The sequence below is a fragment of the Lepisma saccharinum genome, chromosome 19, assembly GCF_977018435.1.
Source record: "Lepisma saccharinum chromosome 19, izLepSacc3.1, whole genome shotgun sequence".
Lineage (NCBI taxonomy): Eukaryota > Metazoa > Arthropoda > Insecta > Zygentoma > Lepismatidae > Lepisma > Lepisma saccharinum.
In genome coordinates this window covers 71,053,586-71,080,997 of record NC_139247.1, presented here as the reverse complement: position 1 = coordinate 71,080,997, position 27,412 = coordinate 71,053,586, and the positions used below count along the sequence as shown (strand labels likewise).

Here is a 27,412-nt window from a genome sequence, read left to right as displayed (position 1 = left end):
TCCTGACAATCCGTCATTGTACGTTTTATCCCCTTAACGCAATGCAATCACGCAAATAATGTTGGAACGGAGCGGCGAAGTGACATTAAAGCTGTTCAAAAAAGGTCAAATGTCCTCTATTTGGTAATTGTTTATTCAATTTGCTTATTTCATTATTTAACCATTTCGATACTTATTTACGTATTTGTTAATAGTACTAACCATAATATATGAAAAATAACAAATTGGCAAATATAATAAAATTCTATACAAGATTTGAAAGGTAACAAAAATACGTAGAAAGAATGGCAATAAAATATAAATAACGCAAAAGCACAAAAATGAAACAGCAAATCTGACAAATTACATTAAATCTTACAAATTTATGACAGGAATATGAAATAGAGAAAGTGACAATAAAAATAAAAATAATGCAAGAGGAGAAAATAGATTTTGGCTTGGATTGATTTTGTTTATTTTACTTTAATATTCTGCCACTTCTATTGTCTAATGGCAAAGATGAGGATGAATGATGATATGATGAAATTAATGAAGGGACACTCACAAAGAACACCCATGCCCAGGCCGGATTTGAACCTGTAGCGTGCTGTGCTAACCACTTCGCCGCGGAGGCCGGCTAGAAAAGTAGAAAAGAGCAAAACTGGCAAATAGTTTTTCACCTTTCACTTATCTTTAAAGTAAGATCGAACTTCAGTTTTGCTTTACGTATACTTCGGAAGATATCCACCACGTCTTCTGATTTTAAATTTTCGCGAAATAACTTATACTCTATCCTTGAAATCTCTGGAGCGAGCGAACATAGGCAAGTAGCGACTCGAGAGGACTCAACCAATGAACAAGTGCTAGGAAAGGGGATTCCGTGGAGCGGAAAGGACGGCTGCAGTTACCAGCCTTTGCTGTAGCATAGAGTCACTCGGGGGAATACGCCCAACTTTTTTTTGGCGGTTTATAGCTTCGCTAAATGAAGAAGTGTCGCAATGAAAAGAATGTCGAATGAAAGCTACATATTTTGTTATTGTTACCTATAAGTTTTATTACTGTAAGTCTCATAGCAAGAGAACCATAGAAAAATAAACAGATGAACGTCAATTTGGGCAAATCAACCCGTGTTCAGGGAAAAATGCCCACCCATTAGGGTTAAAATGTCCAATACAAGAAACAATTGTTGTAATACTTGACATGACAAATTTAAACAAAAATAATACACAGCATTAACTGGAAGATTATTAGCGTTTCTTTCGTAAACAAAACATCATTTGTACAGACAAGCATAGCGTTTCTAACAACATTTAATTTGAATTTACCATAGCCTCTTTTACTGTTTACATTTGTGAGAAATTGCATTGCAATTTGGACACATGGACCTGAATTTAGTTCATATTTCATGAATCCACATACTACAACGAATACACTGGATCCAGTCACATTGTGGTCCTTTCTTCTCATAATAACGCCCATGGGCATATTGTACTTAATTTCTGTGGGCATATCGCCCCACAGCTACAAGCAGAAAATTGAATCACTGGGTTGGCAACTCTGAGCACCATGCGGCAGTTTCACTCTGCAGATATGTTTCCCTGACTTGATCTTTACACTAAATATAATTCAGTTTCTTTCTCTCTTGGGAATATTATTGCACACTGTTAATACAGCAACGTCCAAAAAATTATTACCTCAAAAATTGTCTTATCTCATGAAATTAACCCTGAATGGTTTCAGATTCTTCTCACAAGCTCCAACCCTGCTCCCTCGTCTCACTACGGAGGGTGCTTTCAAACAAGAGTCTGAGAGTTGTCATAACATTAACGTTGTGTGAGATACGAGGGGATGGGCATTTAACCCCGATGGCCACATTCCTCCGAGTGACTCTATACTGGTTCGCTCCTCCCTTCCCGTCCCTACCTTTATGCGCGCCTTGCTCCAGAGATTCCCGGGATAGAGTATACACATTCTCCGAAGAGGTATCGCATCTGCTGATTGCGTTTCAGCCCTCGGGATTTGAACTAACACAATGTAAACAATGCACTTGTAAGACTGTAGATTGGTTCGAGGCTGTATCTAATAATCTGTTTTCTTCTTGCAGGCGTGGTGCAGGCTGGAAATGAGAGTACTCCCACGCTCGTATCACTAGCGTCCGGGAGAGTGGACCATGTCCGAAGATTCAGAGAGTATCATCTCTGAGGAAGAACGCAGCTTATTCCGTCCGTTCACGAGGGAATCCCTAGCTGCGATCGAGGCTAGAATAGCTGAGGAATATGCCAAGCAAAAGGAGCTGGAAAAGAAGAGAGCTGAAGGAGAGGTACATTATTATTACTATTATTATTATTTTCTTAATAATCTAACGAGTGTTCGCATTTCGTGTCCAGATTTAGCTGTAAGTATGCTACAGTTTGAAGTCCCAATGTTACCCAAACTGTTGGTCGTGAGGTGGATTTTGGTAGGTCACTGAGTAGTACTACTACTAGAGAAACTGGAGGTGAGGTATAGTTTTTCTGGTAATATCAACATTCATTGTTGGAAAATCTAAATACATTGTTTCACCAGTTTGCAAATTTATTGTTCTCGTCAGCCTTTAATTTACTAAAACCAAATTCTATAATTTTAGCCTTTAATGGAACTCTTGGATTCGCTTCTGTCGTAGTCCTTCTTTACTAAAGCCTTCAAAATTAATGAAACCATAAGAATTATTAATAGACTCTTGACGATATATAAGCATAGCAACGGCTTAAAACGGCAAGTCTTGAGGTTATAGAAGCATCTGTACTTCTTTCGTTTTAACAGAGTACAAGTAATCAATTGCTTATCTGTAGCGCTGTGAGATATCAATTTATCGATATCAAAGTTCGGTTGATATCGAGTTGATATATAGAAAATATCAATGATATCGATATAACTAATATCTTTCAGTACAACATTTGAATTGGATTTTTAACTAAGAGAAAGTGAATCGTGTTATTTTTTGAATAAGGCAAGTCCCAAAACACAATATAGTCGTTCGCTCCTTAGTGCGTAGTTCTCAAGCATCCGCCACCCTCATCGTGTTATCGAGGAACTAAAAATAAGCATTAATGAATGATACTGTTGCTTTTGACATGTGCAGTCATGGACACTTTAACGTTGTACCAAACCCATTCACTCACAATGGAACCGTTATAACTACAATTTAAGTAAAGAATAAGGTTGTTTGTAGGCTATCGTTCATCTCAGTAATATCGATATCGACGTTGGTAGTATCGATATATCGAGGCCGATATTTTTATCTCCCAGGTCTGCTTACATGCTCACATAACTTACAATGATGGTTGATAAATGATTTTTGTCAATTACACCACAACCCGAATTGGGTCTCTACCCATTAGTAGTACTGTTCTATCTTCTATTCAATAACCTTTATTTCCAAGTTAACACAACACCGTAGATCCATCTCAACCAATGTATGAATTCTGTACGTTTCACAAAGGTGTCTGGATCTGAGTGCCATATCTCTTACTACTTTCCTATATATATATATATATATATGTGTGTGTGTGTGTGTGTGTGTGTGTGTGTGTGTGTGTGTGTGTGTGTGTGTGTGTGTGTACTTTTACACAGTTGATGTAGCCAATCTCCGTGACTGAGTGGTTATCACAACGCGATAAGACGCCAGGGGTTCCGGTTTCAAATCCCGGCCTGGGCATGTGTGTTCTTTGTGAGTGTTTCATCATCATATCATCTCTCATTCTCATTTTCGCGATTACCCAAAAGTGACAGAAAAGCGAAATAAAATGAAGCAAATCACTCACTCAAAACAAAGTTAATTGACGATTCAGTTTCTTACTGCAGCTATTTATTCCTATTATTTCTCCTCGTGCACTTCTTATATGAAGATATATTCATCTCATCTTTTGTAGTAGGGCTCTTTCTCCACTAATATACCAAAACTAAACAAGAGGTCTGCCAGGAGGCAACTCGTTGGATGGGAATTTCAATTTCAATTTTCCTTTATTAAAGGGCGAGGTTCAGCCCAGCTGTTCTACCACCTAACCCCAATGGATACATATACATACTAAATACATTCTACCTACTAAATGTTTGTACAATAATAAACAAAACAAAGAAGAAAGACAGAAACATAAAGAAGACACAAAAAGAACAAATACAAAATTGAGAACAAAGGCTCGTCTACACGCTAAGAAAAAAGATTGAAAACAAATACACAAAGGATACACAAATTAATTGACACAATTGTGCTTGGTGTGATATCGTCAAGGGTTGACAACATGTAAGGGGGAAAGTAAACAAGCAAAATGAAAATGAAAATATTTGTTTTTAGGAACTTGGTTCAGAAGTGAGAGCTATTATTCGTGAGTGCTGGAACACAGATATTGTTCATTTAACAATAGATTTTTCAGTTTGTCTGTGAACTTGTTGGGATTAGTGAGGGACGTCATGAAAGGAGGAAGTTCATTCCACGCTCTTGCAGCTGAATATGTAAGTGATGATTCGAAAAACACTAGAGTGTGCTTTGGAAGTTCAAGTTTCGATTTTCCCCTTGTTTTGTAATCATGTATTTCCCTTCTGAATTTTAATTTATGGAATAGGTTTTTAGGTGTTTTGGTTTGTAAAAGATTATGAATAAAGCAACACAGATGTAATTTTCGGCGTCTGGCCATGTTCAACATTTGGTTTGCGTTTAGGGTTGGGAGGATATGAATTTTGGACTTTCTGAATTTTGGTTTTGTTTCGAACGGATAGGACGAATGAGACTTTAGACCTTCCTGTTGTATTTGGATGTAGAATTCCCACATCTCAAAGCCTTTGGCAATACAATCCTGATCAAACGTTAGTTGTATTTGTCGTAATCCCAAATAGCACATATCAAATGTGTAGCAACTTGGGGTAAAAGCTAATTTTACTGCCAACTTTTCTTCTCTGTTGAAGGGCGTTGACATAATGAATTGACCGGCTTGAAGCTTCCCGCCCTTATTGCTGTCACTGTCAATGAAATTATTCGTTCAATAGTACAAGGCTAAATTTTAAGACAATGACGCACAGAAACAGTGGTTGAACTGAAAGGACTCTCGACTTGCCATGGATCATTGACGTCGGGAGGAGGGGAGGGGAGGGGAGGGAAGTCGGACCGGTCCGTCAACCTCTCCCTTGTAAATTATCATTGGTAAAGTTACAAAAAATCAGAAAGTTTATTAAAGAAATGTCCCTGTGCTGTGTGCTGTAGGGTATTCCAAAGGAAGAAGTATCGGCAGTTACAGAAACGCCTTGAACATCTTGGAAGGAGTAATAATGCAAAACCTTTTTTTCAAATTAGGATATTCTTTTCAAAGAAGAATTTTCTCGAAGAAATTATCCACTTCGATCATTTACTTTAATTCTTTATAAAATACTCTCAAAATAATTTTGATAGAGAATGATTTGTTCTCGTAATTCTCACAACCGGAAACTGGTTGGAACATAGCTAACCACGGTCTGATTTGGACAATTGAGTCTGTAATGATAGTATTATTTCAACTTTTTCAGTTATACAAGTAGCACGTGACCAAAGGAACAAAATTCTTCACATCCACCTCCCTGTACTAAAAATAAATTCAACAAATCTCTTTCATTCGAGAATATCTTAAATGAATAGATTTTACCTCTCATAAGAAAGATTTTTGATAAGAGAACGAAACGTGAATACCAGTAAATAATTACATTGTAATGCATTTCCTCGTGCAAATAGGTGTAATCTATCCGTACTGAAGTGAGGTGTTTCTGATTTTCAATGTACTATTTTTCACTATAAACCAAAAAGGAGAACACTTACGACGTTTTAAGAGGTGTGCGTCACATTCTATTTGTATGTGTTGGCTAAAAAACGGGAAGGCGGCAGGCAGGGATGGCTTAACCGATGAGATTATAAAGGGCACAAAAAAACTCACTGATGGCGAAAATGGGCAGGGAAATTATGAATGGGCTGTACCAGAAGTGGCTGTTTCCGGAAAAATGGTCGGATACCATCATTTGCCCCATCTTCAAGGGTAAGGGGGAAAAAAGTAATCCTAACAATTACAGGGGGATCTCATTACTGTCGGTACTGAGCAAAGTGTACTGCCAGATATTATATAGACGCTTACAAAAATGGTGCCAAATTTTTTATGTCCTTTCCCCCTGCAAGCTGGATTTCGGAAAAATTTTCAGACAATAGACAATGTAATTTTATTTCAGACATTGATACAAGAAAAACTAGGGGTCAAAAGGGATAAAATATATTGCTGCTACGTGGATTTCGAAAAGGCGTTTGACACGGTTAACAGGCAAATGTTGTGGGGAAAATTGTGTGACGTTGGGGTATCTGCCAGAAGGATCAGATCTCTCCAAGCGGCATAAGAAAAAGTTAAGTTTTGCGTAAAGTGCGGGAATAAGGACGTTACAGGTGCAAATGAATCAATACTGGGGGTGAAGCAGGGTTGCGTTCTCTCCCCTCTGCTGTTTATCCTCTTTATGAACTATATCGTGGAGGAAATAGCGCAGAGGGACACGGATCCACCAACGATATCCGACGTAAAGGTGCCGCTTCTGTTGTACGCAGACGACCTGGTACTGATTTCGAACACAACAGCGGGTCTACTGAACGGTCTCGACACATTGCGTACATGGATATTGCGGGAAGTGGGCCATGGAGTAAATATCAAGAAGACCAAAATAATAGTATTTAAGAATAGGTATGTATTTGGTAAGGATGAACAATGGAAATACGGAGGGACAAGTATCGATAGGGTGAAACAGTACGATTATTTAGGCATGGTGATGACAATGATGGGCAGGTGGGCAAGGTACGTACACAGGAATAAATGTAAAGCAATGTTTGCGTTGGAAAAAACAAGAAAAATAAAATACAAAGTACCAAATATACCAATCAAAATTCTGGAGGGGGTCTACGAGACCACAGTTAAGGCAACACTGTTCTATGGCATCGAACTATGGGTCTGGGAGGGAGGGGAAACCGTAAACGTCGTAAAGTCTAGATTCCTAAAAGAAGGGCTAGGAGTAGGGAGGAGTATGGCAACATGTGGGGTACTTGGGGAAATGGGAAAACTAAGAGAGGGAGTGGATGCCAAAATGAGGAGCATTGAATACTGGACAAAACTGATCACCAGGGAGGGGGGGAATTTGAATAAACTCTGTGTACAATCACAGATAAGTGGGGGTAATGGGAGGCAGTGGGTAGCAAAAATAAAGACGGAATTATACAGTATAGGGCTGGGATGGGTGTGGGAAGAGGGAATAGAGGGGAGAATTGATATGCAGATGCTAGGGGCCATACGTGCCAGACTGGAAGACATTAACAAAAAGAAAATTGTGGCAGAATGCGACGCAAAAATATCGTTAACATCACCGAAAATAGTGGATACGGACCGAGAATGGGGAAGGAGGAACTATGTGGATTTATGTGGGGCAAAAGAAAGGTCAGGATTGGCCTGGTTCAGACTGGGGGGATGGGCACAAGTTAAACTAAAACGGGAGGACAGGAGCGTAGAATGCCCGCTATGCGGTGAAGACGAGACGAAATTTCACATTCCCCTCCAGTGCAAAGAAACAGGGGAGGCAAGACAAAAATATATCAGGGAAATAAATGAAGCTAACATTGAGAATATAATGATAAGCGTTATTAGGAGGGAGAGACCGAGAGGGGGAGGCGCAAATAAGGAATCTGGGAACTTTCCTACGCTATGCCTGGGCAAAGAGAGCAAAGAAGCTCAGTGGGGATAGCGAACACATGTGAAAGGGGGGGGGCTACTAAATAAATAAATGTGAGAAAATTTAAGAATCACTCAGGTAACAGTGCAAGTGTAGTGAAAGAGTTGAAATAAAATAGTGTTTGTGAACTCCCAAGCAGTGTGAACGTGGAAGAAGACTGAGAGGAGGAAGGGTGCAGGAAAATTGTACTAAATTTTTTCATCCTTGTATGGTATGTACAGCTGTATTGAAGTAGAAGTAGTGACTTGTATTAGTTGGTGTAGTAGCTTCTCTCTTTTCTACACTGACTTTTTCATTTCTGTTCTTGGGATTGGTTTCTGAGACAGAAAGCAATTTAGTTTCATGATTTTCCATTGTTCAAAATAGAAGTTTCGGAAAGAACGCGAGACTATTTCCTAATGTTTAAACTTCGCGCTTATTGGAAACGTGGCGTGTTGAGCTCAATATTCTTGAACGTTCTTTAGGTCTTTTCCGGTTTGATTACAGCCATTTCGCATTACAGTAATCGTGGCCTATTTTTTGACTTTTCGATTGATTGATTTACTTAATTTTACTTCACTTCTTGTGCCACTTTTGGCTAATTTGGGAATGGGCATGAGTGATGATGTGATGAAATTGATGAATGGACACTCACAAACATCCATGCCCAGGTCGGGATTAGAACCCGGGACCCCTGCCGTCGTAGCGCGATGTTCTAACCACTCCGCCGCGGGGACCGACCCTATTTATCGATGTACGTGTGGCTATCGTTGGGGTCCATAACGAGACAGAGAATAGAGAAGACAGCATAGTCAACCAATTCTGTTAAATCATGTCTCACCAATTACTTTTTACACCATAATCAGTGTGACTGGTAAATGTTCTCGGTTATATCTGAAGTTCTAATCGACACATCATCACATCCTATAACTGTCTGATATATGCAGTGTTTGGAAGTAACTAGTTACAAGTAACAGTTACTTTTTTGAAGAAATGTAACTATAAGTAGTTACTTTTAAAATCAAGTAACTGTATCTGTAACAGAGTTACTTTTTCAGCAGAAGTAACGTTTCAAAAGTTACTTCACGACACTAAATTGTTGCCTACTTTTTTTCCTCTTCGCCATTCATTTGCGTTGCCACACTTTCCTGCCAGACAGTTGGAAGCTGTGCTTGGCGATATCCTCAAGCAATACCCAATTCCTGGAACTGGCCAAGTGGCAAGCGTCAAGGCATTACCCCTTGAAGTGATGGTCAAGTCATATATATAAGAACCAAGGGGGCCAAGGACAACCTCCCCTCATCCCTTTTCTCAATCCATGGAATTTGCAAGAAAATAGTTTCACAATGAATGAGAGAGTTGTCATGGTGACTCGGATTCGGTCATCCACCGCAGAACGTCTATTTGCATATAATAATAATAATAATATATCTTTATTTAGCGGGCGAAATTCAGCGTATGCTGTTCTCTCATCTAACCCTTGTCAGAGTGGAACAATAATTGTACGCGGAAGATAGCCTACATGGAATTTTTTTCGCGAGCGCAGTAGTCCTTTGCGAAATCATTTTCTCAACAACACTGTGATAATTGCAACACTCATGTGGCAAACCAACGAAGAGGAAGAACCAACCATCACACTCGCTTGTTAATGTAATCTTCTGCAGGAAGACTGGAAGGGTAAGTTTAGAATGTAATTCTTGGCTTCATTGATAACGCATAAGCACTTGAAATATGTTTCTCTGTGTCACACTCTTTATATACCTCAACACCCCCTCCCTCCTGTGAAAATATATTTTCAAAGCTTTCAAGTTCTTGAAAATTTAAATATATTTAATAAAATAGTAAATATGTGGCTTCCTTTGTAGCAACAGTATGGCACTTGTTTATTTCTTTTCCTGGACTCGCAACGGGTAACAAAAATTGAACGAACTAACAAGAAATATTGAACCAAATAGATTTTTTTTCTCATGACACAAACAGGGCATATAAAACTGATAATTTCGTACTTAAATTATAATTATTCGAGATTTTTGTAGGGGAGGGGAGTGAGGCGTCTCAACCCTTGTTTATTTGTGCCATTCAAGAAACTTACTTGCCTGAGAAGGGGGGGGGGGTCGGAGTTATTTCATCACTAAATTTCAAGAAACTTACCATTCTGTTATTGATTCATTGCTTCATTTCTTGTTTACATGTGTGCAGATATAGCTACACAAATTACCATCATTAATAACAAATATGAACCAATTATTGCACACACATATTTTATCATTCACTAAAGCTCATAAAAAATATTAATGTTGCATCAATGCTTTTTTTGTTTACATAAGTGCAGGTATGTAGTAATTGTATTAATTATAAACATTATAATTGTTATAGGCTCGAGTGTCATGTCGGTACACACATTCTAAGGAAGTGGGGTGGGGGATGACAGGCCAACCAAGGGAATATTGTCTCATATGTATGTTACCTTTGTGACTTTATGAGTAATATAGAAACATTGGAAACCGCACTACGGCACCAGGAACCCCGGGTTCGAATCTTGCTTGGCCATGAGTGTTCTTTGTGAGTGACCTTTCATCAATTTTTATCATATCATCACTCATCGTCGTGATTAGCCAAAAGTGGCAGAAAATCTACGTAAAATAACCTAATTCAATCATAAGTGTGCGTATGTGTCAGAGAGAGAGAGAGTGAGTGAGTGAGTAAGTAACTGTATGTTTGGTGGTATAAAATTATTATCTCATGCAATTTCCATACAGTTAGTAGAATTCTCCTCCCCCCACTGCAAATTTCTAAAATAAAATACTGATAATATAAATATATGAAGACTTGTATCTTGTACCAGATTATTGATTGTGTGTAAATTATTTGCAAGAAAGTAACTGTAATTGTAACTGTAACGGAGTTACTTTTCAAAATGACTAACTGTAACTCTGTTACTTTTTGAAGCAAGTAACTGTAACTGTAACTAGTTACTTTCCGAACACTGAATATATGGCATACAATCAGAATTCAAATAAATGTGTAGTACAGTAGGGAGCTACGGTTACATTCTGAAAAGGAATTACTGTCTTACATGTACTAAGAAATAGATTTTTTGTACTGAAACAGTTATGGGTAATTTTATGTAAAATACATTGGTTTAACAACAAAAAAAAAGATGAAACAACATCAAATTATACATTCGAAAACAATCATTTATAACATATAAATGAAATTTAAATAAAGAAAATATGTCTTAGACAAATTTCTCGAAGAAGTTCTATTTACATTAGGCACACACATAACTTTTCCCTGAAATATCTACGTAGTTCTCGAAGAAGAATCATATTTTTTACAAGCAAGAGTTCTACTTGAGTATAAATTTCTTCATCCAGGATTTCTACAATTCTGCTTTTCCATTTTCAAAACTCAATATCTGGCTAAATCACGTCCAAATTTAGAATATATATGTGTCACTTTATGTAACATTCCTCAAAGATCCATTTAGGAATTAAATCACTTATAAGCTTGCTTGTTACTGTAGACGAAAGCAGATATCAATTAACTGCTTCAAATTCAACATGATGTTGTTTATATATATTAGTGCCATTCCACAACTTTCCAATCTTTTTTTAAAGATTATGCCATGATCAAAGTTCTTTCAAGATCCAGTTATGGGAAAAAAATACTTTTATATTGCTTAAACAACCTATGTATGATTAAATTGCAAAGTCCAATCTTTTTTAAAAAAAACATCGAGAATTGTACAATTATGAAGCCATCCCAAATTGCTACGTTTTTACTTATTCTTATTCCATCATAGGATCCTTCCAATTTTCACAGGCAACTAGTATCAGAGGAACTATTTCCAGAAAGATTTTTAGCATGTGTCATCTTCAATTGTTTCTTTTTATGATTTGAATGCTAAGTGCTTAACCTCCTTAACATTTGAGATCTAAATGTACATAAGTATTTGCTCTGAATCATCTATTTTGCAATGTATATAACAATATACTTATCTAGCAATTACAATTACTGTTTTTTGCATGTTGTTACAAAATATCAAGAATATTTATACACTGAACAATCTTAAAGAGTTGGCCTTTGTATATAAACCTTGATGCAATCAATGCAAATGTACACAATTTCAATAAATTTAATTATAAATTTGAATGTTTCTTATCTTGCTTCCTTGAAAGAACACATATGTTTGAAGATATGAATTTAAAATATTGCACAATTTGACAATTTTATCCTACGTAATATACAAATTCGCTCTTTTAAACATAATATTTATTAAAATTGGTTCAAATAGTAATTTCAGACACATTTAATTGCATTATATGTATAAATTTGGAGTAATTATATGACCAAAATATTATTATTATTGCACAAATGTGGAACTCTGAACTGAGCCTAACCATTTCAAATCTAAATATGACAATATACTAACTTTATTGTCATAGGTCAAAGACTTCTTCTACTTCAAAAACCTATTGTGCCTTGAGAATTACTTTTAAAACTCACCTGAAGATGTATAGGTGAGTTCCGAGACTGCCAGAGCTGTTTTATTTATAGTTTAAACGCTTTATAACATTCTTGACGCAATCAAGATGGTCACAGGGTTTTAACGGCTCTGGCCTACTCGTCAGACAATGAACTAAGGATGATGAACTTCCAACGACGTTTCCAGGAATCTTACAAGACGAGGGAGATGACTTTATTTTATCTCTTTTGTATGTAGAACGTTCTGTTGTTCAAAAGTTGGACCAAAGGAAGGGATTATAACCTACATTAAACCCCGAGGAACCCCGATATAAATACATTCTATATTCAGAGTTTGAGTTAATTTACACTAGGCAAAATGTTAACCGCTCAGTAAATTCAATATATACGGTATTTGTCGCTGTTTTATGCCACTGCATATGGGATATAACTCCAACAAAATTGATCGCACTTTTAACCACTATACGGTGGTAGCATCAACTAAAACATGCGATATTTACAATAATGAAGGCAAATATTGGACCAAGGGGGGTTGTAGCACAGACGATAGTTTCGGCGACGTTTGAATTTCTTTCCTTGCATTGGAAGTTACAATAAATGTGAGCTAAAGTTCAAAGCAGATTGTTTTGAAATTAGTGTGACGTAATTACAGTTATGAGAATTCTATCACGTGTATTTCATATGAAATTCATATTTCCTAGTTTTGTCAAGACACTAATTTTATTGCCAGTTTAAAATGGCTTCCCGTTTTAATGATTTCTTATCAAGAACTCTATTGGCCTGGGCTCCTGTATCTGCATCCATATATTTCGTCGACTTTATTCCTTTAATTACCTCAAATCGCAAGAGGTGTAATTTTTTTTAAGCTCTCATTTTAAGCATTATACGAACATAATTCGTAGTAACATCTTCCCGAAATTAGAATAATGGGTGATTATCGTTCGACAGTTCTTTGGCGAGACATTGAAGCATTGCAACTACTTTGAAGCTAAGGAAGTGCATTAATTGCGTTTATTATGCTACAGTGCCCACCATACACTCTGGATATGACAATATTCTTCATACTGTTGAACCCTGGGAAAGAATGTAAGAGGGTGTAAAAAAATAGTGTCTTATATCCAAGGATTAATGTCGTGCTGGACTCCAAGCGTAACATATGCAGCGTGTCTTTACAGTACGCTAGGTTTGGAGCGAAAAACTCACAATAGCAGAAATTGTTTGCGTAACTAGAAATTATAATTACCTAGGTAAATCGTCGAAGTCAAACGTAAGATGTACCATCTGTGATATCCTGAGGCATATTTCTTCTTCAAGTTTCAACACTTTACATTAAACAGTGAAGAAAAGTGTGTAGGGCAATTATAATATTTCGAATATAAGACAAATACACAATTTGAGTGCTTGTACGACCTCAGAAGAGATTATATCGAGACGAGATGAAATTGTACAGTCTTGTTTCGTCCTTTCAATTAGAAAATTTGTCCCGTTTTCGGTCTCTTCTCGATATCTAAACTCCTATTTTGTTATCGACTTGATCTCCAAACAAAAGCCTCGATCTCGTCTACAGTCTCGAAATAATAAAACAAAAATGTAAACAATACTGTCAGGTTCAGCCAGACTGATAGTCAAAGATGAGCCCTGAAAACCGAACAGGATTTCATTCGTCGGGACCTTGCACTCCCTGTATATTTCTGCGTCAGCATCGCTGGAAAAACCATCCCCTAGCGTCTTCTACGAAAAGTTTCCGTATTCGTGATGCGGATCTGCAGGGATGGATAAGCGGGTCAAAGTACAGACGAAGAGGTTTGCAGAACATTTTACAACATTTTAAGCACCGTCCCTTTCAAAACAGCCCCTTTTACTGCCGATACCCCACTCCCAACTTTCGTCCAATATTGGAACTCACTTTCTGTGAAGGTGCCCGGTTTTCATATCGCATTTACCTGAACTTTCTCTGTGGTTTGGAAACGATGTCCTTTCAAGGTATTTATAAATTTGGGAAGCAGGCAAAAGTTTACTGGGGTTAATTCCGGAGAATGGGGTGGGTGGAGCGACGCGTGAGCAGACGCATCGTCGTGGTGATGTTGAAGAAATAAGATCGCGTGTATTTTCTCGGAAGAATCTTTAACGAATCGCTACGCGTTTGTCTAGAAAGAACTAAAGTACGCATCAGTGGTTAGAGAATTGTATACTCTATCGGATACCGGAACTGCTATGTTTCTACAATCGACCAAAGTGAATAGTTTGAATTCGTTGTTCAGTGTTTATGTATGCATGCACTTGATATGTGTATATAATAATAATCTACACCAGAATACTCTCTGTGTCAACTTATGTAGATATCTTCCTTACGCAATCATGCACACATAAGTGTATACGCATATTTTCCTCTGTATTTTTTTTCTGGAGCAAGAAAAGATATCCGTAACTCATTTCCCATTGATTTGTTTACCTTATCAGAACTTCTGAGTGTTCTTGGATGTGTTAATGTGTTACTTTCCTATCTGTAACTTTAAAAAAAAACACCTTTATGTATGTTTGCAATGTAGCTTGTGTATCTTTTTTAAAAAAGTGAATATGTTTGTCTGTGTATGTGTGTGGTGTGTGTTTCTGTGTTTTTTCAATGTCTCTTCCGTTCTTAATTGCAGGATTTTGGGCGGAAGAAAAAGAAAAAAGAAGTAAGGGTTTTGCTAAGTAAACTAGATTTCTTTCTTCACATTCTGTTCACCTGCTTGCTGTATGGCCTTTTGCATCCTTGCTTCTGGTTGCTTTCTTTTTACCTTTCATGTGTAATTCCTATTTTCTACTTTTTCTTAAATATCTTCTTATTTATTTCATTCAGGGAATGCTTTATAGGCTGCTAATTTGTGCCAAAAAAGATTTTAAAATATAGCTGCTTGCAGCATTACAACCTCATGCACGGATGATTTTCACCATGTAGTCAAAATAGAAAATAATCAAAACATTTTAAAATTACATAGGTTTTATATATACACACACATACCTTTTTAAAGGGTAAAAGCATTTAAAAAATACATATTTATATAGCTACATATAATTCTATGACTTGAGGCTTCTCAGTTTCACATATGTTGACATAATCTTATTGGGTGATTGATTGGCTGCAAGAACTCGCCAATGAAATAGCCGCTTGCATGACTAAAATATACATTCCAATTTGTTGTAGTCCGCTGTCCAATTTTTTTGCCACTTACTGAATGGCCTGACTGGAATGGGACATTAGAAGTTATTTTTTGTAAAGAAACATTTGTTACGAACGTTCACTAAAAATAAAATTAGAGCACGAAAGTATTGATTTTAGTAGATATTTAATATTATTAGAGAAGTTAGAGAATCACATATATATATATATATTTCACCTTCACTGATTATAGACACTTTGAATTACTAGATGCCAAGAATAGAACGATTTTTCACCTACTGAAGGGTAAATATAGTAATAGTGCCTCTAGTATTATATTCCACGGTCACAATGCTTACTACACCGTATCATAGTTGATAGAGTCTATATGTAAGTTACGTCAACTATTTTCTTGAGTATACTCATCCAGAAAATTCGACGTCTTTTTAGAAGAATTGTGTCTAAACTGAAATCGAAATGTCAATATGTTTCACTGCATATTTATATAATTGTGTGTGTGTGTGTGTACACTTAGGTTTTAAAATTTTCGTTTTAAGCGTTATGGTGAGTGTTAAAGTTGTTTTTTTATGTAATATGCACAAGCTACGGTGTTTTGTGCAAAGGGAATTTATACAGCCCTCGTAGATAGAACCTATGACTTTATCTGTAATGGAAAAATCCAGATTTAGGATTATTAAATGCTATAAAATACACAAGAAGAGATACAAATGAGATAAAAATAGCATGAATTAAACTAATCACTAGTAATATTCATTAGCAGCCATAAAATGTTTTCTGATTTGAAGGCAACGTGTATATTTCTTGTAGTACAAGTAGTTGCAATGGAAATAATTCTTTCGCTATTGGATAATGTGAAACCACAAAATGTCAATTAGGTCAGAGGTGATATGACAGTTTTCCTGTTGCACCATATTTCTTTCCTATTCTACAATTCCATCTATAGTTATTGACAACCTTCATACCTATCATCGCCGTTTGACAAGTGCCCCAATAAGTACTAAGGATAGAGAAAAAGAACGAAGATTAACTAGATATAACAGAGCGTTCAAACTGTATACTTTTTATCTTTCATTGAAACATTGAACTTTAAATATGCATATTGGCATATTTAGAACAAAATGATAACACCATTAAGCCTTGTTTCTATGATAACCAAAAACTCAATATGCTGACCAAGGCAGAATTTTATTTTATTTTGAAACATAAACTAAACGTTACGTATCAACCTTCTAGCAAGGTCTCCTTCAGACTCTGTACCAAATAGGATTTCATTTATATTTGGTACAGAGCCTGAAGAAGACCTTGCTAGAAGGTTCATACGTAACGTTTAGTTTATGTTTTAAAATAAAATAAATTTCTGCCTTGGTCAGCACATTGAGTTTTTGGTTAAAACAAAATAATTATTAATGAATGTAGAATTTTAAAAATGTTTTGAGACAGAAATGACAAACTTATTTCACTCACCATAAATGCATTATAACTCATATTGCAGTAACAACATTACGAGAAACCTTTCTCTTAATGACAATCTTCTCTGTCATCTTTAACGTTTTTCTTCTTTCAAAATCTGTGAGTATACCTTCCACTTCTAATCTTAATTGACTCGTGTCTTGGGCTGCAGTTCACCCTAATTTCTCTCTGGATTCAGCAACATTAAACATGTTATTGCTACCTCTATCAGGGACAGTTTTCTAACCGAGGATTTCGTTTTTCTTTTGTTTCTCCCCGGAACAGGTTCGGTATGACGACGAGGACGAAGATGAAGGGCCACAGCCGGACCCGAATTTCGAGCAAGGTGCGCCCATTCCAGCCAGAATGCAAGGAGATTTCCCCCCAGAACTCGCCGCGACCCCCATAGAAGATATTGATAGTTTCTATCACAATCAAAGAGTAAGTAAATATACCTTTCTTTCTTATGTGCTAAATTAAAAATTTCCAACTTAGAAGTAATATTATTAATAGCTTTCATTTATTTTTCAAGAGCAAAGATTACAAAGAAATGTATGCTATTGTTCTTCTTTAGTTTATTCATTTATTAATTGATTTGTCTCCTACAGAGAAAAAATCTCAAATTACAGGAAAGCTTACACCTGTATACTTTTCTCTTCAAATAAAATAATAATAATAATATACGACTACCATGCGAGAGACCCGGGTTCGATCCCCGGCGGGGGAGAACCGGGATTTTTTCCACCTGTTCAAGCGCCCACCCAGCGTCGTACAAAGTGGATACCTGAAGGAAACTTTGGGGGGTAAAGGCGGCCATGGACGTGGTGCTAATCACATCACCCCCACCTTCGGCTGTGATCAAGAAAGGGTGGGGCCCTAACTCCACACCCCCAATACGCGTTCATGGCGTGGTGCAATGCACAGGGGAGCACTTTACTTTTTCTTTTACAATATACGAGTACCTACATAAAGTCATACAGCCACACACACAAACGTATTTATATACCTAAGATAATAAAGTAAAGTAAGTATATACAACTGTAAGAATGGAACATATATCATACATACTTTATTACTTACCCAAAAAACTTAACCTGTCAACCAAAATGCGTAGAATCACAGAATTTTGGTTGGATGTAATAGCATTCTAATATTAAATGGAAATAAATAATAACAAAATATTTAGTGTACATATAACATACATAGTCACTATAGATATATAACGAGAAGAAGAATGAAAACACAAAGTAAAATAATTGTAGAATAATGCAAAATAATGTTGAGTAGAGTACATATAATGAACTCGCATATAACTAAAAGAGCATTATATTAAAAGCCCCTTCCGACAGTGATACTGACTTGCATTCATCTGTCTTAATCAGCTACTTTATCCAATAGATTGTTGAAACTTGAGAATTTATATTTTTAGTAGCATTCAGTTGCTCACCAAAGCTACATCATGAACATAAACATTTAACGTTAACCAGTCGTATTATTAATTTGCTGTATTAAAGTAAGCAGGCACACACACAGAAAGAGAGAGGTGTGTGTTTTTTATTATTGTTTGCCACTTTTTCTAATTGCCACACTAAGAACTTTCATGTTCAAGCCGCGATTCGAACCCGGAAATTTCCGTTGCGAGATCGAAAGTGGATCATTTTGCAAGTGAGCTGGTTACATACACACACAGACAGACAGACAGAAAGAGAGAGAGAGAGAGAGCTGGGGGAGGGGAAGAGAGAGAGAGCTGGGGGAGGGGAAGAGAGAGAAGTGTATTGTAGATATGCTTTTGTGGTCAATTGTATTGGGCAGTCAACTGACGATTTCCTCATTGAAGTTTTCGTATTTGAGTCCAGATATAGCAATGAATGTTCCTTTCTGAGTGTGCCGGCAGCAAATTTAATTTAATTATCAAGCAAAGTAAAGTAAGAAGAACACAGAAAGGTAATATATGCATATCAATAGCTCTTTAAGTCCATGGGTTCGATTGTCGGTGTGAGTCATTTTGGATCTTCTTCAAACCTTAGGTCCACTAAAATGGACTTTTTTTGAAAAAAAAAACAAAAAAACTACCACTTTTACACTTCTCTCAGGGAATTGAAATCAGAAGTACTAAATAAAGGAGAAAACTTTACATTTAAACATCCGAAGCTAATATGTATGTGCAGTGGCGCCAACTTCACATAAATATTGTGGGATGGGCATGAATGACAACAATAGGCTAATTTTTTACGTATAATGTGCATACATTTTGAGGAATTTTAGGGGAAGAGAGGGTCTAAAGTCGCCTATGTGTACGGGACGAGCAAATTGGCGCAATCTCTTAACCGGGAATCGAACCTGCAGGCGCCTAACGAGAATTGCAGATCCGTAACTAGGATATATAGCGTTCGATATTTCACCCAAAATGGCCGATTTTTCCTGCAGTAGAGCATTATAGATTGGCAGAAGAAAGGTTACGTTAAACGCAGTCATGTTAATCAATTTGACAAATTCGGTTTCCTATTGTAACACTGCAGGCAAGCTGTTTGTCAGTTGTCATGGAAACATCGACCGCTTCTGTAACTCCTCAGTCACGCATCGGCCACAACCAGCTTTTTACCCTAACAATATGCCATGAGAAAGCTACCACAAGTGCTGTAAATAATATCATAAATCATACTGCATTTCATTTCCTTTCGGAAACCAGTTGTAAAAAAATCTATTTGCTATGTTTGTAAACGAACAAATCAGTAACAATGACGTCAAGATACTAAACATAGTGTCTTACATGACGGTTTTAGCTTGATATCTCAAGAACTAGTGTAGATAGAAAGATAAAATATGGCAGATAAGCTTACATATTGGCTACAAAACTTCAGAACCTATAGAAGAGATAATAGTAAGAAGCAAATTACACTTGAAAAAATGACTCAACAGAAATAATTAGGTAATGATGGTTATAATACTGAAAAATCCTCTGGTAACAAGAATGACAAAAAAAGGAATAAACTTATTCGATGAAAAGCATATAAATTTTTGCTCATTCATAAGTTACTAAAATATTCTAGTATACCATTGATTGTATGCATTCGTGCATATTTATTTATAATGGCCTCCCCGATGGCGTAGTGGTGTCGTCGCCTTGTAATCAAGGGATCAGAGGTTCGATACCCGGTGGAGGGACATGACACAGTCCTGATTAGCATTCTTGTGCATAAAGTGGACTTAAAACAACAATTCAAATTCATACATATTTATCTGTATTTCGTTTTTATTATAGGCCAAGGGGAAAAAGAGAACCGGAATAATGGGAACAGAGATATGTCGTAAACGCCACGAAGAAACTTAATTATACGTGCAAAATACATTTCTCACGTACTTGGAATATAGGATTCTCCTGTAAATTCATTATTCTCAGAGTTCGAGTTGAATTCTTTTCCAAACTTTATGTGTCTAAAGTTTAATTCCCAATCAGAGGAAGAATCCTCCCTTCTACAGTACATTAAAAAAATGTTATTATTTGGTTTTTCATTTCAAGTCGAGTTTACACTACTAAATCAGTTTATATTGCCCGTGTCAATATTGAAACTAAAATATACTACATGTTATAGGCATTATATATCAGCAATAAAATTACTTAGCAAATTACTTAGTATCGAATGGCCTGTGGCCCATTGATTTCAGAACACATCGTAATAAAGTGATTGCGATCTAATCGAACTAAAAAATGTACTTGAACATTGTACTTGCCCCAATGGGAGTTTCATAACAGAAAATGGAAATTTTACTTTTTAAGTTTTCGGTTGAAATGCGTCTACCATACTACAAAAATCTAGGGGGGCTACCGGGTGGGCTGAGGCCTGGTTTGAGGGGGCTTCAACCCCCTAGCCCCCTCTAGCGCCGTCCCTGCCTTGCTGCCCTTCCTGGGGCTGTTTGTGATGGCGATGTCAAATTTGTTCCAAAATGAAGGGAACATTTGGATGAAATGGGGAAATGTTGCACCTTAAAAAGGAAGTTGTGCATTCTGATTGCGGCAACACTGAAATATGATTTGTTTGAAAACTATCGGCGCATCTCGCATATTTGTTTTTATCTGAACCTGACATGTTATTATTAGGGAGCAGATATTTAGATGCTAGAAAACTGAAAAGTCATTTATGTTTTGTGTTGCGAAAATAGTGGAAATATGTGGTTAAAAGTCAGAGATATTTCCATTCAAAATTCTAGAATACTCAACAGCGACAGCAGGACGTTAGTTGCGTGTTGCATTCTGTTGATTTCAATGAAAATCAAAGAACATTTACAAATTTTCTATTGAAAATGCACGCCGATTATCTTTGAACAATGACTTGTATTGTGAAAACGATGTCATGCATGCTTACACCACCAGTTTCATCTGCACGTACACTCTATATCCTGAGCAACTTTACATAGCCACAGGCTGAACCTCGCCCTGTAATAAAGGAAAATTGAATTGAATTGAACTGATAACCCTTGTTTTTAATGTAACGGTTCCGATTGTTTTATGATTTCGGAACGAGTATGATTTCTCCTAGCACAAAGAATTGTCACACGAAATATGAACCTTCCTTAAAGTTATGAGCACTGTTTGGACTCGAAAAAAAAGTTATTTATGTTGAAAAAAAAAACAACTTTAATATTACCTTACGCACTTCTCCTCATAGACAAGATATTCTCCGTCGACAAGCGACAGCAAATATCGTAGAAGCGTGGTAATGAATGTAGAAGTAAATCGGAACCTTAGTAGAATGCATTTAGGGACTTTATGTTAATGCTAAGGTAACCAAACCTAACCATGAAAGCATATATTGAACAAAACCTTAAGTAATCGCTAAATCTCCGCAGTATGTGTTAACAGACGTACATCGAAATCGAACCATGTAAAAATTGTATTCATAGCATAATGAAATCCCAATAAAACAAATGGAACTTGGGCCTTTTTTTTTTTTTTTTTTTTTTCAGACAACAGAGTTCGGAATTTGTCTCCAAGGTCTAAGCACCTGCAAGTGTGTCCGTCATAGAGTCAATTTCCTTTCAAATGTGCTAACGTCCTTCACTGCTGTGTGGAAGTTTCCAGTTTTTCTACCATGCCACACAAAAAGCTTAAATTTGCAGACATAAACCACAAATCGTTTTGTAAACATCCATCTTTCAATAAATCTTGAAGTATCACAAAGTATTTCGTCAATTAAAAAAAAAAAGTGCTCCCTTGCACTTTTGCACCACACCATTAAGACGTATAGGGGGTGTGGAGTTAGGGCCCCACACATTCTTGATCACGGCTGAAGGTGGGGGTGATGTGATCAACACCACACCCCTGGCCACCCTTACCCCTCGGAGTTTCCTCCAGGTACCTACTTTATACGATGCTGGGTGGGCACCGGAGCCACTTGAATATGTGGAAAAAATCCTGGTTATCTCCTGCTGGGGATCGAACCTGGGTCTCTCATCCATATCGTGCATTAATTCCAAAATATGTGTTTAGGCCTACACAAAGAATTTGACAACTTTATTTTGTCTGGAATGTCTAAAATATGTACATTTTATGTTATTTCTCTAGAAATATGTGTGTTATGTGCTAAAGGTAAAATTATGCATTTTTATGTCAAATAAGACTTGGCAGATTACATTGCAGCCATATGATCAGTACTCCTACATATGACTGACTCCTGTGAAGCAAGGAAAAAAATGTTTTTACCTAAAAATCTGCTCCCTACTTACAATGCATGCAGTTGTGAGACAATTAATATGCAATTACATAAGAAAAGGAATGTTACATGAGAAGTATCTATTTAAAAATAACTTGAATTGTTATTAGATCGATAGTTATGTATTTTGACTTTTAATGTCTTGAATAATGTGTTAGTTAAATTTCATAAATCTGTTTGTTGTGATGACACAAAAGATAATAAGTAACAAACATAGAAATAATTTGTTCTATTATGACCATGCAAAGTTATATGAACTACTAATTTTAATATTCTGATCTATATTGTGGTGTTTTGTACAAAATATGTTCTAAGAGTGCAAAAATACATAAATTTAGCCAGATCAGTGGCTGGTTGCGTTAAGTGGTCGACCTTCGATTGGTGATTTATTCACATGCTCCCAACAGTCCTTAAATTCCCTCAGCACCCCCCTAAATTTATAGTCATGCTGGCTCTAGATTTATACTTACACCCCCACCCCCCAGATAGAAAATTCTGCTTAAACCTCTGCCTTCAATCTTTACACCAAAGTTCTTGGTCTGGGTGTTCTTTGAGAATATCACTTCAGCATCAATTGTACTTAATCACTTGTTGTCGTTCTTAGCCAAAAGTGGAAAAATGTGATGCTAAGTAATAACTTACAGGAAATTATGTATAAGTTACCATTTTGCCTAATTAATGATTTTGCATCAAGCTACGTTATTCTTCATATGTCTTGTGTGACACTTTGGTGGTGCAACTAAATTGCTGAGGATATCGTACACTCTTCCAGCTACGGAAATTAATGTACATACTCTTTTCTCTGGCACAAAATTATTTGCCAAACAGAATTGGTCAAACCTCTCAATGTAAGTTTGATAGTTGCTGTACTCCACATCAAACTCTTAAAAAAACTTTACATGATTACTAACCTCGATATTTCCTAGCTAAATATTCATTATCATCCAAATCTTCTTACGCATAGTATTCTTGTTTTAATTTTTATCCCATCCTCATCGCCAATTGTAATAATCATTAATTAGGCAAAAGGGTAACTTATACAAAATTTATTGTAGCTTATAACTCCATGTTACAAGAAGTCCATAGAAGACAATGACAAAACACGATCTATCTCCACACAGCAATATCTTCTTAAACTCTGTCAACTTGGAAGGTATAACACTCATGAACTCTTCTCTTATTGGCACACCACAACATGTATAACTGAACCTGCTCATCCTATACCCTCACTGGAAAAACTCTAAATTATGATGAATTGCAAAGGCAACTCATTTGACAGCCTCTTCATTTTGAGCCAAGAGCAACTAAGATGAAAGACGAAGACAAACAAAGTGGAAGAAATGATGCAATTTGATTACAGGGCACAGTTCCCAAGTAGGATCTTGTATAGCATAAATGCCGTTTCTCTTTTTCTTTGAAGCCATCCTGGCAATGAAAAGAACTGATTACAAGAAGCACTTCGTTAACAAGATTGTTATTGCAGACCTTGAACTGAAAGTTAAATTAGAAATCTTGTCCACATTTCATTTTCCCTTTTGCACCACATGTTTGAAATATAACACTCCATAATTTACTAGTAAAGTTTAGTAAGATTAATCAAATATATATTCGACACGTATTCTAAAATAAAAAAAAACTTTTTTTACTTACGTTTTGTGAGTATCTGGTTTTCCAATGAACGACATTTCGAGAACAACTGTTCCCTTCTTCAGGTTCTTAAGTTACATAGGCTATCCAAAATACACCATAACCACGTCAATTCTTTTCTCTCAAAATTCCAGGAACAAGGATACAAATTCGTTGAGGAGGCATCCTACAGTCAGTACAAGGGAGTAAAATTGGAGGTCGCGTTTTATAATTTTATCTTTTTAAGTAGAAAGGGTTCTTTTAGCCTGAGATGGTTTTACACTGTGTTTTTAACAATAACGAAGGCCTTGGAAGTTTTAAAGGGTTTTAGTATGGATCTCAATTTTTCCTATATTAATAACCAAACCTATATCCTTGTTCCTGGAATTTTGGGAGAATAGAATTGGATAGCCTATGTAACTTAAGAACCTGAAGAAGGGAACAGTTGTTCTCGAAACGTCGTTCATTGGAAAACCAGATACTCATGAAACGTAAGTAAAAAAAAAAGGTTTTGTATTTTAGAATACGTGTTGAATTGAAATCAGTGAGCAATTCGCACAACAACTAATTATGGATTTAATAAAAAATAGTCAATGTACCTTATGATTGAAAGCAAAACCTTTCTCCATCTTCAAACATCAGACCAGAAGTGAATTTTTTACCTCATTGTGCACATGATGTAATGTGGGCGTAAAGTGCATGTGTGAAATTATCAACGAAGATATAAGCAAGAATGCTGAAGTATGCAGATGTTGAAGGAAGCTGTATTGAAACATACAAGTAATGACCACCATAGAAAAATATAAGTAGTCAAAATCATGATGAAGAAAGCAACTGACAGGAAATGACAATTTCTGTACGGGACTTTATATGTTCCATTGTGACATTTTTGATATCCACGTAATGCAAAACTTCTGCGTAGATTTCCCTGTAGTAACACTGATAGTTTGATATACACTTGTAGCGCAACATTTGGTAACTTCATAATTGTTGACTTATATGCATTTGAAGAAATCACTAAAAATATGTGAATAAAGGTTTCACCAGTTAGGTTATTAGAAGTGAGTTTTGAAAGTTAAAAAGCAGGGATAGAACATTATAAGAGTCATTCAGTCACATTTATGATGATATTTTAATGCATGTTATGTAAAATGTACTTGTTTGCGGTAAATCTTTGCAAATGGTCTGTGTAACCACATTTACCTAATAATAATTATTATAAGTTCTTCTTGCCTAATGTCACAAAATGATTAGCTCAATTAGTAGTTAGAAAACTTCACAAGAAAATTCTTTGTTCAAGTTTTGATTTACAAAAATGTTACAACATATTGATGATTATCCTGTTATACGCTTTACAAATAATAAAATTGCTTTGGTAATTCAGATCTTTTCTAAAGATAAGATTGAGGAGTAGAACATATTTTTGCAGTAATGTTAACTTGTGCTAACTTTAATCATGCTTCACTGCATGTAAGTAATTATTTTTTCTTTCTTTTTCAGACATTCATTGTTGTTAGTAAAGGAAAAGACATTTTTCGGTTTAGTGCCACAGATGCTATGTGGATCTTAGATCCATTTAACCCAATTCGCCGAGTTGCCATCTACATTCTGGTGCATCCCCTTTTCTCCTTGTTCATTATCACCACCATTTTGGTCAACTGTATTCTCATGATCATGCCTCCGTCTCCCACCATCGAATCCACAGAGTAAGTAGCATGGGCAAGGTAAATGTTCATATTTAAAAGCATTCACACTTGCTCAGAATTTCTATATTTAAAAATAGATTATATACTTTTAAATGTATTAGACACATACTGCAAATAATATTATGAGAGGTGAAGAAGTTTCTGTGTGTTATCATGAGTTTTAGATAAGTGAAATTAGCCGTTGAAATATTAAAACCCTTTCCAAAATGTACTTTGTTGATAATACAAGAAACAGAAAAGCTTTAGGATGTACATTATGGGAGGCGTAGTTTACGGCAAACATACGTGTATTTCCTCAGCTTTCAGCCAATCAAGCCAACAATCTTGAATGTAAAGATATACAGGAAAAACACTTGTTATATTTTCCTTAATTTCCCTTGCATACTATAGTAATTTATGTAATTATGGATATTATTTACAGTGATTTGAGATTCCTGTTATGAATTAAATGTTACAATGGCAATTTATAAGCAACTTGAAGAACTATGGAACATCACTATTTTTCAAATTATTTTTGATAATTACGGAAGCTGTGAAAAAAATTGAAATAGTAAAAGTTATACTTTAGACCAAACACTTTTTAAAGAAGTAAATTTTTATTATGAAAAAATTAGTAGTGGATATGTTGGGTGAGTTAAATCAGTTTAAAGAATATACATAAATAATTTGACTTTAAGAATAAACATTTATTTTATGTAAGTTCCTACTTCCATAAGTATAGGCGGATAGTTTGTGTGTGATTGTGAAATTAAAGAAACACTTTGTGCATCTGTTGCAATTTATGTCTTCAGAAAAAGAAAAAAAATATTCTCACTGTAGACTTAGCAGCACAAGAAGTACCTGCAGTAAATTATTAGTGTACTGTTTTTCAAATAATTTTGCAAGAATAATTTTCAGATACAACAGTATTAAAGTATTAAGCATTCCTTGATTATTCACTAAATCACCTTAGAGGTGGAATTGTAGCAATAAAAATGAGCTCCAACAAGAAAGTTTTTCTAAATGTAAACCAAGTATCTTCCTTCATTGCATATGTTTACAAAGAAGAATAGGGCAAACTTTATGCAAAGTGCTATGCATTACATTAGTCATAGGATCAAATCTCACTGCTGGCCGCTCTGATTGATGTTTTCTTAGTTTTTCTTCAGTTCATTCAAGCTAGGAGTGGAAGACAGGGTTTTTTCGAATTCCTAGTCTCATTCAGTGTAGAATTATTTCAAACTTTAGCTGAATGAATGTTAGAAAACAGCTTAGCCATTTCTGGAATTTACAGTGGTTTACCTTTTGCACACAGCAAGATATGTACGAACATAGCTCTATGTTGACATTTTCTTAGGGCTATGTTCTTTTTCTATGTACATTTTCTTGGATTCATTTGATAGGGAAAATGTTTTCAAAACAAGAGAAAATTATGTACTTCTTCTGTAAACAGTGTCTCCAAAAAAGGACTAGTAGGAAGATACATTTCCATTTTGACATATGTCAACCTGAATGTAACGCCCTTGTTTTACAATCCATTTTGTGCCTCAGTTATAAATTCATATTACATCAATTTC

The 27,412-nt window shown here is 35.9% G+C and overlaps 1 protein-coding gene across 44 annotated transcripts in view; it reads left to right on the top strand.

The window, feature by feature from the left end:
- Positions 1-27,412, top strand: part of para (sodium voltage-gated channel paralytic) — a 386,365-nt gene that overhangs the window by 245,167 nt on the left and 113,786 nt on the right. For 33 of the 44 annotated variants that reach the window (XM_083141023.1, XM_083141055.1, XM_083141053.1 and 30 more), the window contains 4 exons: positions 2,084-2,299; positions 14,850-14,879; positions 17,099-17,254; positions 25,651-25,856. In XM_083141023.1, coding sequence (XP_082997149.1) covers positions 2,150-2,299; positions 14,850-14,879; positions 17,099-17,254; positions 25,651-25,856 — 542 coding nt within the window. In that variant the 5' untranslated portion in view covers positions 2,084-2,149. The remainder of the gene's footprint in view (positions 1-2,083; positions 2,300-14,849; positions 14,880-17,098; positions 17,255-25,650; positions 25,857-27,412) is intronic. The other 11 variants (XM_083141029.1, XM_083141062.1, XM_083141066.1 and 8 more) reach the window with 1 other exon arrangement.